The following is a 17,081-nucleotide window of genomic DNA, read 5'->3' as shown; positions in this document are numbered from 1 at the left end:
GGAATTGTGAACTTCTACAGTACACAGCTATCTGTACATTGAACTCGGAAAGGCCAGTTTATAATCATTAGGCAGCACTCAAGATCTGGATTAGGAAAGACCGGTGAAATCAATTGCCAGTCAGTTATTTCCAAATTTGAGATAACTGAGGTATGATAACTAATTTTAGAGGGGTTTTTCCATAATTTTAAATATCTTCAAATCCTGTATACAGTCTACAAGTAACTAGACAAGTGTAAGATTTATTAGAACTTCTGCCTTATCGCATTGAGAAATTCCTCCAGTCAACTTTAAAAAGGCAATTGTCTCTGTCTTTCTCTGCTCTTTTAATTTTGATTCGCTTAGCTATTTCTCCACACTCTCACATTGTATTAGGTTATTGGACTTAACACTACTTCTTTCCATTTGCCTGCATTTCCTTTCTCTGTGTTTTATCTTTCTCACTGCTTTTATGATGCTTTCTGTTCTTCCCATTCTTCTATAGTCCGTTCTGCTCTATGTGTCATTTGCATTCCTAAATATCATGAGCCATGCAATATTGTGCAATAAAAAACACAGGGCTTAAGGGGGTAATGAAGTTTATGGCACAACCCTAAAAGCTTTATCAGTGTCACATTAAAATAAAGGTAAAAAAGCTAATAAAAATGGTAGCACAGTTTTGCACCTGTTAAATAGTTAGAAATTGCACAAATACAGTGATACTTTTTTTTTTTTTTTTTTCCTGAGAAAAAGCTGAAGTTTGCTTGTGGAGTTAGAAGACTTAAAGGCTTTCATTTTTTGTGAAGTTGTAAAAGGAAGGGTATCCGAAATCAGACAGAAAGTTGTAACACAGGTGTTGATGGGCAAATTTCTAACATACATGGGACACTGAGGTCAGTTTTAGATGTTTGAGGAATGGGCATGTGTGCGTTTTATGTGTTCCTACGTGGCTTGTTTCAGCCAGGTGTGGTTTTCTCTATTTAGCCAGTGCTTCTCAGGAACAAAATTGCATGTTAAAAAACACAAAAAAATTACATTACATTGAAATTGTTTTCTAATATATCAATCATGTTGAAAGAAATTCATGTTTTTAAACAAGTGCTTAAAAAGTGAGCAGAAATAAGCGTACTTTCTGTGTTTTCTCTCTATACTTTCTGTTTCTACTTTTTTTTTTTCTCTTAGTTATTTCTCCCAAATTGCTGCACTGTCCTCACTACAAAACTTCTCCAATGTAGCTAGGCTGAGGAGCATACTTTTATTTATTATTATTATTTTATTTTTATATATTTATTTATTTATTTATTTTATTTATTTTTTGGTCAGAGTCTCACTCTTTCACTTAGGCTGGAGCACGCTAATGCAATCATGGCTCACTACAACTTGGACCTTGCTCAAGCAATCTGCCCACCTCTGTCTCTCTAGTTGCTGGGATTATGGGTGCATGCCACAATACCTGGGTAATTTTTCTATTGTTTAGAGATGGAGTCTCCCCATGTTGCCCAGGCAGGTCTCAAACTCCAGACATCAAGTGATCCTCCTGCCCCGGCCTCCCAAACTACTGGGATTACAAGAGGGAGCCACCGCATACAGCCCATACTTTCTTTTCTTTTCTTATTTATGTATGTATGTATTTATGTATGTATGTATGCATGTATTTAAAGGCTGTAAGGCTCTGTTGCCCATGCTGGAGTGGTGTGGCATGATCATGGTTCACTACAGCCTCAAAGTCCTGGGCTCAAGCCATCCTTATGCCTCAGCCTCTTGAGCAGCTAGGACAACAGGTGCATGCCACCACACCCTCATTTTTTTTTTTTTTAATTTTTTTCTAGAGATGAGGTCTTGCTATGCCACCCAGGCTGGTCTCAAATTCAATACCTCAAGCAGTCTCCTGCCTCAACCTCCCAAAGCACTGAGATTACAAGAGTGAACCACAACACCCGGCCTCTTAATTTTTAATCGACAAATAATAAATGTACATATTCGTGGGATACAATGTAAAGTTTTGATATTTGTATACAATGTGGAATGATTCAATCAATTTAATTAACATATCTGTCACTCGCTTACTTACCATTTTTGTGGTGAGAGCACTTAAAATCTACTATTCTAGCAATGCATTATTATTAACTATAGTCATCATGCTGTGTCATAGAACATTATTCTTACTGTACAATTGAATCATTTTACTCTTTAACTAACATCTCCCATTAACTCATCACAGTCATCCTCTTTTTCCAGCCTCTGGCAACCACCATTCTACTAACAACTTCTATGCGTTTGACTTTTTTAGATTCTACAGATAAGCGAGGTGAAGAAGAATTTGTCTTTCTGTGCCTGGCTGATTTTACTTAGAATAATGTCCTCCAGGTTCATCCTTGTTGTCACAAATGACAGAATTTCCTTCTTTTTAGAATCTGAATAGTATTTCATTGTGTATGTATACCACACTCACTTTTATCCATTCATCCAGTGATAGACACCTAGGTTGATACCGTTTATTGGCTATTGTAAATAATTCTGCATTGAACATGGGAGTGCAGATATCTCTCCCACACACTGATTTCAATTCCTTTAGTTATATACCCAGAAGTGAGATTTCTGGATTCTATGATAATTTTGAATTTTTGAGGAACTCTCGTACTTTTTTCCATAGTGGCTATACTAATTTACATTTTTACTAGTAGTGTACAAGGGTTCCATTTTCCCACATTCTTATTCTCTCACCAACACTTACTGGCTTTTTGCTAATAGCCATTCTAACATGTATGAAGTGATATCTCATTGTGGTTTTAATTTGCATTTCCCTGATGCATTGTTGGTATTGAGCATTTTTTCATATATCTGCTGGTCATTTGTATGTCTTCTTTTGAGAAATGTTTATTCAGGTCTCTTCCCTGTTTCTTAATCTGAGGATTTCTTTTCTTTCTATTGAGGTGTTTGAGTTGTTTATATATTTTGGACTTGAGCTGTAGGGCATACTTCTGAAGATACACTTTTAGAAAACCCTGGTTTCTATGCAGTCCTTTCGGAAAGAAGAAAAATCATCTCTCAAAATATTTAAACCCTTTTAGCCTCCTTCTTGTGGGTTGTGTGCATGCATGATTTTATGTTAATAGTAATATAGAAATAAAAACTTTTCTATGCTATATGTTTGTTCCAGCTAGGTCAGATTCACAGCAGGAATAATCTTTAATAAAAAATATTTGGTAAGTTCTTTTCCTGGGCATCATTGAAAATAAAACTTAAAAATTTACAAAGGATCTTGAACAAAGATTTTTAAATTGCACACTTTATAGGTCCTTACCTATTAATTAAAAATAATGTGTGGTGTTATATCAATATGGTGTTGTAAATTAATAATAAACTATATCTAATTGATAAAATAGTAGCTAGTACTTAATGTTTAGGATACCTTAGTGTTTTATGCTATGTTTTACATATAGAGAGAATATAGCATACTTTCCATTTCAAATACATCTATTAAACTGATTGAAAATTACTGATCTACCTTCATATTTTAATGTCAATTAACAGTTTCCTCAGAAACTTAGTTTTTTGGCAAAGCTAGTTCTTTTCAGAATTTCTTATTTCTCAGTGTGAAAGCAGTGTCAGTTTAATTTCTTTAAGTTTATTTTAAATTTTAAATGAAAGATGAAAATTCTTAAGTGCCATTTCTTTTTCTATTCCTGCAGCGTTTGTCCAATGGTTCTATAGACTCAACCGATGAAACTAGTCAAATAGTTGAACTACAAGAATTGCTTGAAAAGCAAAACTATGAAATGGCCCAGATGAAAGAACGTTTAGCAGCCCTTTCTTCCCGAGTGGGAGAGGTGGAACAGGAAGCAGAGACAGCAAGAAAGGATCTCATTAAAACAGAAGAAATGAACACCAAGTATCAAAGGGACATTAGGGAGGTAAGTGATTCATCTTACTTTCAGTCTTTGATTTCTGAATGCTGCTTCTGAGATACTGTTTCCATAATTTCCCTTAATGACCATACACTTTTTACTTCCCAAAAGACCATACTTTGGCATGCATTATATTAGTTATGAAACTTGTTCAATAGGGCAAATAGTTTACTTCATGAGCACTTTAAATATATATGGAAAGAAATATGTGCTATCAAAGGTCAGATATAACAAAGACATTCTGAAGCTGTGAATAAATTTTTTTAAACGTAAGCTTTTAATTTTAAATAACCCTAAATATGTGTATGAATCGTGAATTGCTATACTCATACTCTTAGCATATAGAAATACTACAAAAATACTTCAAATTGTTCCATTGCTTGTTTTTGTTTTGTGTCATGAAGGTGAATGTATCTCTGTTAATATGCATATACACGCATATGTATAACATAACCTTTCTTTGTCTGTATATTAAATTCCTGTTAGACATAACATCCCTTTTACTACTTAAAAATGAGTACTTTAGTCACTTCTCAGCCTCTTGGCTAATATCAAGTGAAAAAATAAAGTACTTTAAGTTACTACAAAAGATACTAGGAGATGTTTGATTTGTAACACTGTCAAATCGTTTTACCTGCTAAGGTGAAAGTTTAGAATCTTTTCACTTTTTCACCTTTTCACTCACAACTAAAAAGAAAATTATATTTGTGGAAATTGAGTTTTCTTACTTTTTGCCTTTTCCATTTTTACATATTTTAAATGTATTTGTATCTTTTAAAAATATTTTTTGTATCTAATTAGCTAGTTGTTCATCAAGTTGGCCCTATTCTATGTACCCAATTCTTTTCTTACCATTCTCTTATAAGCCAATTTTATCTTACTTTTTCCCTGACTGTTCCACCAAAACTCTTCTCATAAAAGTCATTATTGACCTCCATGTTACTGAATCCGGGGTTCAATTCTCAGTCCTCTTAAGCACTTGATCCATTTTCCAGAGGACTTCCTCACTGGGCTAATAGCACATTCTCCTCTCCTGGTTTTCATCCGTATTTACTTGCTTACCTAATCGCAGGCTCTTTTACTGCTTCTGTTTCTCCTCCCCTACCTTGGAGTGTCTTCCCTTCTCCACCTACTTTTATTTCCCTGGTAAATTTCTGCAGTCTCATGGCTCCAAAAGCCACCATCATCTTAGGACTCCCAACTAATATCTCCAGCTTGTTCTTCTTTCCTAATTTCCCGATGTTTCTCTCTCAATCACTAAGGGATATCTCAAAATTAGCATTTTCAAACTCTTTTCTTGATGTTTTCTCAACAAACCAGACCCTCCTGCAGTCTTCCATATCCATTATTATTGTTGCTTAGGCCAAAAGTCTTGGAGCTGTCCTTAAGATCTCTCCCCTCACACACTTGGTTTGATTCAGCAATAAATCCTGTTATCTACAATTTCAAAATATTCATAATGGGACCTCTTCTCAGAATCTTCGTGGCTTTTTCTTTTTCTACACAATCACTTTCTCTTAGTGGATTATTTCAATAGTCATCTGTTCCCTGGTGGTCTTGCTCATGCCTTCAGCTCACCTCAGTCTGTGCTCAACACAGCAGCTTAAGCTGCCTGCCTGTAAGTCAGTTCATGTCATTTTTCTGCTTAAAACATTTTAATGACTACCTATTCTACTTACAGTATTATCAAAGCCCTTACAGTGCTCTATAAGCCATATACAATCTCTCTAATACCACCTTCCTAACCTCCTGGAGATCATGTACTGTCTCATCCGACCATGCTCTGCTCAACTGGAGTGACCTCTTAAGCAAGCCAGACCTGTTTTATTACATTTTCTTTTCTCTCTGCCTTTTGTTCAATGTTGTTTTCTCAGTGAAATGTCCCCTGACCTTGCTATGTACACATATACACTCTCCTTCTTTTGTTTGCTTATCCCACAGGACTTTCTATCACCTGACACAATGTATATTTATTTTACTGATATAGTTGGTTATCATATGCCTCCCTCCCCAACTATTCCTAAACATCTATAAGGGCTAAGATTTTTTTTTCTTGTTTTGTTCACTGCTGTCTTCAGAGTACCTATGCAGCTATTGATTGTATAATAGGCACTCAAAAAATCTTTGCTGAAAGAATAGATATTTATAAGTAAATATCAGAAGGTGTGAATGATATCAGAATATGTACTAAGATGATGCCTACTAGCAAAACAAAACAAAAAGAGATAGATGAAGCATGAAGTGGTAGACTGCTCCACTGCAACACAGATAATGATACAACTTTTTATGAATTAATAGTTCATGGCTGCATCTCTCCTCTTCATCCTCCCCACAATTCCAACTCAGAGAGTTCTTAAAGACAGTTTAACCTCTCTTCTGTATCACTAATAAGGAATTACTGGGATTTCTGGCTATCAAATCATCGGGCTCACTTCTTGATCTGTTGTTCATTCTCTCTGTCTTCATTCTCTTGGTTCTGGAGATTTAGATGATTTCCTTTCATTTTAGTACTCATTGCTCTGTTAATGCTCATCTAATCCAGCATCACTTACAGGTAAGGTCCAACATCCGATTCCCATTTTCTTACTGCCCATTTAAAAATAACTCCTTGATACTAATAGTCTCGGAATGTAGGTGACAAAACGCCCAGTCAGATGGAAAATGCACTCCTCTGATGCCAGGTGTTCTTTGATTAAGAATCTTCTCATGGGCAAAACGTTCTCCTTTCGTGTGGAATTATTTTAAAATACAACTACTCTTATCAGCCCCATCGTGTCTATGTTTATATTTTGGAAGAGTTTCTGGAGAAAGGAATATCTCTCATCACCCACCTTTGAAAGGAGATTGCAAACACAAATATTTTCAGAGCCAGGCTGGCAATGGAAAAGTAAAAAGTGCCAGGTGCAAGACAGTAGGAAGTGATGGCATTGATGAGAACTGTGAAAGGGCCTATACTCAGCCAGCATTACTGGATGTATCACTTTTTTTTTGTATGCACACACACACACACACACACACACACACAGAGCACTGTGAAGGCTAAATAAACTAATTCTGAAATATTCAGATCTCAAGACCCAGGCCTGTGGCTTATGAAGGATTTTTTAAGGAAGAGTCACATGTGAAAACTATTACAGTTGTGTTACATGGAAATTCTCAAATTCCTCACAACTGGCAAAAAGAGGAAATGCTAATTATTATCTCCATTTTTCTCAGATGAGAACCATAAGGTTCAGTGAGGTAAAGTAACTTGCCAAAGGTCTGTGCAGTTCTCTCCCCAGCAGCACAGCAGAGAAACAAGATCAGCATGGCTTTAAAACCTGCGCTTCTTCCACTATGAACTACTTCCAAAATCAACACAGCGTAATAATTAATTCAGTGATAGCAATTATCATAAAATGCAGCTACAATATAACTGTTCTTTAAATAATCAATATTTGGATCTTTTTTTTTTCCAATAAGCAAGAAGATGTGAAAATCACATAGTTAAAAAAAACAGATTACTTAGCACTTAAAGCTTTTATTTTCTTGAATAATATTTTACTGGGTTATGGTCACAGAGAGTCAACTGGATTGCAAGTTACTTTTTCTTTTCTTAATTATTCTCTTAAAACATTATTTATTTATTTTAGAGACAGAGTCTTGCTCTGTTGTCCAGGCTGAAGTGCAGTAGTGTTTTCAGCTCACTACAACCTTGAACTCCTATGCTCAAGCAATCCTCTCACCTCAGCCTTTGGAGTAGCTAAGACTACAGGGCATGTGTCATGATGTCTGGAAAATTTTTGTATTTTTATCGAGACAGGGTCCTACTATGTTGCTCAGGCTGGTCTCAAATTCCTGGTTCAAGCGATCCTCCCACCTCATCCTCCCAGTGGACTATGATTATGGGCGTAAGCCACGGATTGCAAGTTTCTTAATAGAAAAAAATAAGCTCCCTTTTCTTGATACTCGTATAACATTTCTAACATAGTATAATTTATAAATTGTACAGGTAATAAATGTTTGTTGTAATAATTGAGGAAAAATTAGGAAATAAGAAAAAAACAACCACATAATAAAAAATGGAAAGGTAATTTGCTTTGCATGTGAGGACATTCTAAGGTATCTAAAAATGAACTATTATTTTGAGTAGCAAAAACTGCATTTACTTTTGCAACAATCTATTTTATAAATATGTTCCACTGATGGCTTCAGAATATATTTTTGTAATTTTTCTTTGTCAAAAAAGAAACCTATCCAAAATTTACTTTCGTTTTACATTTTGTCTTCAAACAAAACTCCTTAAATTGATTTTGACCTATGAAGAATAGGTGAGTTGGATTAAAGCTAGACACAACACTCAAATTAGAAAAATAGACAATCTTATAAATGTAGCTTATCTCTCCAGTTTTTAATCAAGAGGATTATTAATTGTGTATGGATAATAATATATCACATACATAGCTGTGCAAATAGCTAAAATTTTCGGTGGAATATTTTAATTACATTTTGTTTTGTGAATAAAACCATCTTGTATTTCCAACTTCCTATTAACAGTTCTTCAGAATTTCACTATGTGATTAAATGAATTAAATACATATCAGTGTTGCCTTTTCTATTATCTGAAACATGTAGTTATATTTTTCACCTTAATAGATCTAAATTACCAGAGAGTTATATTTATTAGATATGAAAAATATGAAATTTATATATAAACTTCAGGGCAAGAGATAATTGAATCTTTATTTTTTCTCATTTTTTGTAGGTAGCAAGTTTTAGGGACTAGAAAAAGCTCCCTTTTTTAGAATTTTTCAAATGACAGAGGGATAAGCTATTTCTCTGACTTGTAAATCCAGTTTATTTTTGGCAACACAGCCTGCAGTTAAAAATTGAATCTCCCACATGAATCACTGAATCAAAAAATACAGTACCAAAATTACAAAATGCAAAAAATCCTGCATGTAATGTATGTCATAGAGTGAGATCATCTAATTGTGTACATAAGAGGAATTAATAATAAAAAAAAGACTATTATTTATCGAGGGTGTTTTCTACATGAGACACCATACAAAGCACTTCCTGAGTCCTAACAGCAATACTATGTGCTACATATTAGAATCTTAACTCACATAACATATGAAGAAGGTGAAGCACAGAAAAGGTGAGCAACATTGACCCTTGTAACAGAGTTAGTAAGTGTCCCGAACTAGCATTTGGAGCAAGTATGTACTACTTCAGTGCTCATGTTCTTGAGAAATGTGTGTATGTCTTTTGTTGATTTTATTGCTGTTAAAATGTAGTAAGAAGTTTATTTATACAGGTTAGCTTTAGACTTTTCTCTTCAGGCCACGAAATTTTCCCAGAGTTCTGTTTGCAAGTGAAACGTACAGAATACAATATTAAGCACTCTGAAAGGATCCTCTAAGATAAAAACTCTACCATCACTGAGATAAAAAATATATAAAGTAGAAAAAGTCAAAAGTGAAAATAAGAAGTGTTTAGATAATAGACATTATTTGGGATGCCTAAAATCTAGGGGTATGTATATAATATTTCTTAAAAATTAGTCTGGCTAATTTTTGCTGAATTCATAGATTAAATTTAATTTTTTATTTTTGCACTTTAATGTCAACATAATTAACCAAGTAGCTTTTGACTGGGTCTTGATGGTCAGTATGATTGAGCTAGACAAAGACGACAAAACATATTCCAGGTAGACATGAAGTCACAGAGTGCATTAGTTTTGTAGGGCTGCCATAACAAATTGCCACAAACTGGATGGCTTAAAACAACCATAATTTAGTTACTCACTGTTTTAGAGGCTTTAAGTCTGAAATCAATGTTTCAGCAGGGCCATATTCTCTCTGAAGGCTCTAGTGAGATCTTCTTCACCCCTTCTAGCTTCTAATGGTTACTGGCAATCATTGGCATTCTTGACTGGTAGCAGTATAACTCTGTATAACTCCATTCTCTGACTGCCTTCCTCCTTCTTCCCCCTATTTCTCTGTCCCCAAATCCCCTCCTTATAAAAACACCAGTCATTGGATTTAGGGCCTATCCTAATCCTGTATGACCCCGTCTTAACTTGATTATGTCAACAAAATCTTATTTGCACATAAGATCACATTCATAGGTTCAGAGTGGACACAAATTTTGGGGGGATGTTATTAGCCCCAGTACACAGAAGTAAGGAAGTATCAGGTCACAAAACCACTTTTTTTCTAGGCTTTGTAGCTCAGATTTTACCCTGAAGATGGAGGGGAAGAAATAAAAGTACTGAAACCAAGAAGCAGTATGATCAGAGTAGCATTTAGAAATATCTCTTGGGCAGCAGGGTGGAGGAAAAGTAAGGAGAATAAAAGACAAAAAATACAAGAGAGAGAGCTAACTTGTAGGTGAGCAGGAGACTAGGGACAACACGATGAGTTTCATGGTGGATCTATTACTTTTTTTTTTTTTTTTTTCTTGGAATGGAGTCTTGCCCTTCGCCCAGGCTGGAGTATAACAGTGCAATCTTGGCTCGCTGCAACCTCTGTCTCCCAAGTTCAAGTGATTCTCAGGCCTTAGCCTCTCCAAATAGCTGGGATTACACACATGTGTCATGACGCCCAGCTAAGTTTTTTGTATTTTTAGTAGAGACGGAGTTTCACTATGTTGATCAGGAAGGCTGGTCTTGAACTCTTGACCTCAAGTGATCTGCCCACCTTGGCCTCTCAAAATTCTGGGATTACAGGTGTGAGCCATCACCTCTGGCTGATCTATTACTTTTTAATTAATTTTAATTTTTTATGTATACAAAACTTTTCAAAGTCAAATAACGGCATGTATAAAGATGGTACATATATAAACACACACAGCATCTCACTTCAAGTTTTCATCCCATTTCCCTGAAATTCTTAATGTCAACCCTTTTATCCACGACTTCTGGTATTTTCTCTCTTTATTTAAACAAAATTTATGTCTTGGTCTTAGATTAGGACATTACCTATTTTATTCCTTATTTTACTTTTTATTCTACCTATCCTTTCATTAGAGTTATCATCTGAAAAAAATAAAAAATAAAAATAAAGAAAATTGGAAGGCTGTCTGCTTATCTGATTATTATAGGTGATGGGACTGGCTCTGGACCCTGTAGGAGAGTGGCAAAGGCACTGATTAGGAATAAGTGATGAAATGATTCTGGATAATAAGATATGGAAACTATTGCCATTTCCTCAATTCCAGAATTGTTATACAAAGAAGCTTCCCACGTTCTCAGGAAACCATTCCAGGCCAATGAGCCTCACTTCTGCACTTGATTTTCCCCCAACATCTTGTCAATAAAGTAGGTTATCTAACTACCAGTAAATTTTCACGTAAGCTGTGAGTAAGGTAAAATTATCTCCATATTACTATCTATAAATTTGATTATTTAAAAATTACTGTTTAAAATATTATCAATGCCATGATTTTCTCCACTTGAACTTGATTTTTCCATATATTTATGCGTTCATGGACTTCTTTAAACTCTTATGTAATTGAAACATATATAACTAGGTAAATGGTTAAGAGTCTAAGTCAGTTGGTAAACTTGTAAATAAGATCCAAATGTACTATTTTTTTTTGGTGGCCTGCTGTTTTAACCACAGAATTCCTCTTAACATAAAGGTAAGAATACGGATGGTATTTGTTATCTATTTGAAGATTGCTTTACAATTTAGAACTGTAGTCGCCATTTTAACAATTTTATGATTTGCAACACTACTCATAATTGTAATTAATTTTACTGCATAATGAACTAATTTATCTGCCACTTCTCTTACAAGAGTGCCAGTTCTACAGTAGACAGTTTCAAAAGCTGCACCATTGTATTCTTAGACAGCAAAATGCTTTTGGTTAACCAAAGATACAAAAATAATTCTGACAACTAAGTTGGGAAAAGTCACCTGAAATCTTGCATTCCTTCAATGAAAAGAAAGGAATGAGTATTTATTTCAAGAATGCAATAGTTTTTATATTTCTTTTATATTTAACAAGACAATAATTAAACAATCTGAGAATCTGACTTGCTTTTTTAAAATTATTTTAATTGTAGGCCATGGCACAAAAGGAAGATATGGAAGAAAGAATTACAACCCTTGAAAAGCGTTACCTCAGTGCTCAGAGAGAATCTACCTCCATACATGACATGAATGATAAACTAGAAAATGAGTTAGCAAATAAAGAAGCTATCCTACGGCAGGTTCAGTATCTCTGTCTTGGTTTTTTTCTGGTCCATGCGTTCTCATCATTCTCACAAAACAGGGAGTAAATAAAACAGGGTACTTCTTGACAGATGTTTGAGTAATCATTCTCTAAAATTTAAAATTGTCTGGCAAAACAAATATGATTTTCAGTGTGAAATTTCCTTTCTAGAAAGATAAATTATTTATCTGAATAATAATACAAGTAATGACTATGACTTACTTTTCATATAGGCATGAGCCAGAAATTGTGCTAAACAGTTTTCGTGTATTACCTCACTTAATTCTAACCACCACCTATGAAGTAGGCAGAGTTATTATGCTGAAGACACTACAGTTCAGAGACAGTCACACTTTCCCAAGATCATACATCTACTAAACACCAGAGCCAATAGTGGAATCCTAAGTTTATTGGGCTCTAGAGCACAAACAGGCAAACTATAGCTGTGGGCCAAAGCTGGTTGGTTGCCTTCTCTTGTTAATCAAGTCTTATTGGAACACAGCCATGCCCAATCATTTAATCATTGTCTATGACTGTTTTTGTGCTACAATACAGTTGAGTATTTGGGATTGAGGCCATATGGTACATGAGGCCTAAAATTTTTACTATCTGACCTGTTACTGAAAATGTTTGCCAACCTTATCTCCAGAGCCTGGATCATCATGCTACAATACCTCTCCCACTCCAGTCTAAATACTATGATTTTCAATATTTTGCTATGGTGGTATATCTGATGTCTTAGTACTGAGCTATATTCCCTTTGTTAAAATTTATACTCATGAGTAATTTCTTTCCTTTTTGCTGCCAGTGGTAAGAACTTTTTTATTGTTTTAATGTGCTTAAATTTATGAAGGAAATGGATAAGCAATATATGAAAACAAGACAGCAATCAACACTTTGCACATTTAGGTGTGGTAGTGGCTGATTTTAAATCTAAAATCATGGCTGAAGTGCAAAGCCCCCGGCGACTGGTGTTTGCTATCCAAACTCTGACTCTTTAAGTGTCTCTGCTCCCATTCCCATTTCAGATGGAAGAGAAAAACAGACAGTTACAAGAACGTCTTGAGCTAGCTGAACAAAAGTTGCAGCAGACCATGAGGAAGGCTGAAACCTTGCCTGAAGTAGAGGCTGAACTGGCTCAGAGAATTGCAGCCCTAACCAAGGTACTGCATTAGAACAATTGGTCAACCTAGATATATTTGTCGAAAGGATTAGCAATCGAAATGTATAAAGATTTTCTATAGGCTTTATGAAAATTAAGTTTATTTAATCTTTATTATATTTGTCTGTTATTAAGTCAGTTTTTTCTTGTCATACATATTTATGCCAGCAGGAATAATTGTTATACAAATGTGATGACCCCCCTGCCTATTTAAACATTAACAAAACAAGTAAAATTTCATGTCATTGTTATAGTTACTTTTCCATGGTAATATTTGTATAAGAATAATCCTGGAGACAAACAAAAACGATAATGTTATCTATATGAGACACAACAATTTAACAGTCTTCACATCAATTGCTATTAGAAGTATACAAAATATCATAACTTTTTGATTCCTCCCCAACTACAGTATAAAACTTGTTAGAAGTGGGAAGTTAGACTTATAAAAGTCTGAGGTCTAAACAATTAAACAGTCAGAAAGCGGTTTTACAGTTGTAATTTCCTCTGAAAATTAAAATCAATAATACTCTGAAGAATGTTCAAAATTTTCTGTGTAATATGGCTGGTAGATTCTGCAACTATCTGAATATTTTGGAATTTTACAAGCATTATAATGTTAAAAAGGACTATTCTGACCTCTGACAGTCAAACGGAAATAGTATCATTTCAAAGTGTGTGTACATGTCACAAGTTATATAAAAGCGCATTTTGTCACTAAAAGCCTGTTTGACATTTGATATGAATTCAAAAATAATCACACAATTTATATTTTTACACAATCATTAATATTTGCTAAGTTTTCAAGGCCACTACAGTAAATGAGTATGATAGGTATTTGGACTTCAAGTTTAAAATTATGGGATTAGGATTTACCCAAAATAATTGATGCAGCAATGAAGTAGACATACACGCATGATTTTCTAAAAAAGCAATTAATTAAAAATGAACAGTGGACTGATCTTCCTGTTGGTTAAAATAGGACAGTTAAGCAGGTAATGGAAGGCAAACCTTTGACGAAGTAGAGCAGGATTAGAGAGCGTTGAAACAGTTGCTTGTTTGCAGAGTGTTGGAGTAACTAGTTTGCTAAAACTGATTGAGGTGGGATTATAATTTGGATCGTTCCGTAGTCACAAACCATGCCAGTAAACTACTATGGCAATTTCAGGAATGTGTGATTTCTAAGATAAACATAAATTTATCATTTAATTTGAAAAAAAAATTTAAATATGTTGGTATTATTTCATTTTTTTCCTGCAAACACAGATCTTAAATGACTATAACATAGACTAAGATATGCATAATTAGCCCTTTCATCTAAAGAACATAAAGGCCTTTCAAAAAGAGTTATCTTTTTCAATTGCACTGTTTTGGGGGGTTAGATGAGTGACTGAATACGAAAAATAACTTTTGTAAAGTTGTAGCTTAAAATAATGATCAATATTATCCTGACTAAAACACAAGAAAGTCTACAATTTCCCCTCATTTACAATTCAGAAAATCACTGCCCCACATTAACCTTTGATAGACTGAGAATAAAAACAATTTAAAATATAATATTTGACATAAAAATACTATATTAAATATTACCAAGAATTATTGATTTAGAATATGTAAAAATAACTGGAATTAGGTGCCTTATATTCTTTGCTTTTATCTTGTCTATTCTGTTAAATTCATTCATATATATATATATAATATTACCTTGGGCACAAAAAATAGCTCCCCTCAGCTTTCTCCTCCCTAATATACTACCAAAATTCCACTGTCTCTGAACCTCTTTGATTTCATTTTTCAGAAAATTGGAATTCTTCCAAAAAGTCTTCAAATGCTCTAATTCACTCTCCTTTTTATCACTTTCTTTTCTGACTAGTGCTATGTCAACAACATATTTCAAATACACACTTTTTATATTATTACCGTATTTTATTCATTATGAAAGCTCCTTAAGTACTGAGATTTTATCCTGAACACATTCCTTTTGCCTGTATTTTTTTTTAACATTTGAGGATCATCCTTTCATTTCTTCTGCCAAGTTTTTTGGTTTCAACAGCCTTGTACTTTTTCTTGTACTCTGTTCTCAAGACCTTTAGGGTCTATCTTTATACCTGTTGTTTTTTCTGTTTCAGTTTGTTTCAGATATTTCCCTATTATGGATCATCACAGTCTTCTTCTTTTGTTAACCTTTTGACTGCTCACTAAAGTAAAAATATTTCTTCTTAGCTTAAACATGGGTTCCTCCTCCTATATTTTGAATGATATTCTTAATAACCCCTCAGACATTTTATTTTACCAATATACTTTTTTTCTACTTTACTATCACTTTTCTTCTTTTTTCTAGGTCTTTCTCTTTAAATTTAATTTCTTCTCCCTTTCTGAGTTTGTTCATGTTCTTCTCAAAACCATTTCTGCCTGTAGTTCATCCTGAAACTTTAGTATATTTTAAATTTTCCTATATCATATTAAGGAGTGAAACCAAGATAAACAGTTTTTCACCAAGGAGTATAAAAAATAGCAGACTGTTTCTGTGTGATCTTCGTATTTACAACAATTGCTGAAACTGTAGTTTTCACATAGACTGAAAATCAGCACTGTTGGTTGAAAATTGGTCCCAGTATATATTATTTAGAAGGGATGTCTGAATGCATTCTTTGATAAACTATTTTTCTCCTTCTGATGTATGTGTGTGTTTGCGCGCACGCATGTGTATAGGCGAAGCTTATTTATGGCTTTAGAAAGTCAGAATTATTGATTAATGGCTATGGATACAACTAAAACTTTTGCTTTGGTGAGTTTATACACAATTAACCAATAAAGATTACTTTTGGCTCCCAGTCTTATGATTTATTATATCTACATTTTAATTAAAATGCATATTCCTTTAGCAAGGACATAATTCATCTTGAATGAGGTATTTTATTTATTTCTAGTACCAATAAAATGTATCAGCAGTAACAATAATTTAAACAGGACCAAATTCTTATTTTATCTCTGAAGTGAATTTTCAAAATTTTGGTGTGTTGTGTGTGTGTGTGTGTGTTTTTTTTTTTAAGTTTTATGTGTTTTTAATAAGTAAACAAAAAGAACTAGAAGTTTTAAAGACCTCTAAAAACTTGTATTTTTGAAGACACAGTTTTGGCAGTTGAAATATTCATGTCTCAGGTGTCTTGAGTCATCTAATTAATTTAAACACCAATAACTACATGTTAAAATGTAATTTTGAAAGATCACAGATACCTTTATGAATTTAGATTATATAATTTCAACAACATTTTTATCCACTTACCGTATTCTTAATCTAACTCTAAATTTTAAATAATATTATAAAAAAGTTATGGCATTTGGGGACCAAGGTAATTCTGTGTAGCTTCTAAATTGGAAATTTGAGGATGACCTGGAAGAAATAAATTGGTTATTTGTTATGTCTTTATTATCTTCCACATTTATAAAATAAGAATATCGGAAGGAAAACCTTACAAAATGTAAATGTTGAATCATAGTTTGCATAAGCACACCAGAATTGAAATGTTAAATGTTTGCTTTCATAGGTTAAATTTGAATTTATTGCATAAAATAGTACATATGCATCTGAATCAAATGAATAGGTTACTATTTCTTTTCAGTTACTGCATGACATATTTATATATAGTTCTATATTGGCATAAAGTGAGTTTCACTGTTTTAGAACGAACTTATAAAATGTGATAGAATATGCTCTGGAGTTAAATTTTGTGGTCCTGACATAGAGTCCTTTAGATGTAATAATTATTTAACTTGCAATGATTAAAATGTTGATGTAACTTCATATGTAATCCTTGCATAACATACTA

General features: G+C 33.7%; 1 protein-coding gene across 4 annotated transcripts in view; it reads left to right on the top strand.

The window, feature by feature from the left end:
- Window positions 1–17,081, top strand: part of PPFIA2 (PTPRF interacting protein alpha 2) — a 499,294-nt gene that overhangs the window by 367,645 nt on the left and 114,568 nt on the right. For all 4 annotated transcript variants that reach the window (XM_028828829.2, XM_077952487.1, XM_077952486.1 and 1 more), the window contains 3 exon segments: window positions 3,672–3,893; window positions 11,941–12,087; window positions 13,118–13,252. In XM_028828829.2, the coding sequence (XP_028684662.2) occupies window positions 3,672–3,893; window positions 11,941–12,087; window positions 13,118–13,252 (504 nt within the window).

Source organism: Macaca mulatta, chromosome 11, assembly GCF_049350105.2.
Source record: "Macaca mulatta isolate MMU2019108-1 chromosome 11, T2T-MMU8v2.0, whole genome shotgun sequence".
In the NCBI taxonomy this organism is placed as follows: domain Eukaryota; kingdom Metazoa; phylum Chordata; class Mammalia; order Primates; family Cercopithecidae; genus Macaca; species Macaca mulatta.
The sequence above is the reverse complement of the archived record's forward strand: the minus strand, read 5'-3'. Positions and strand labels throughout refer to the sequence as shown.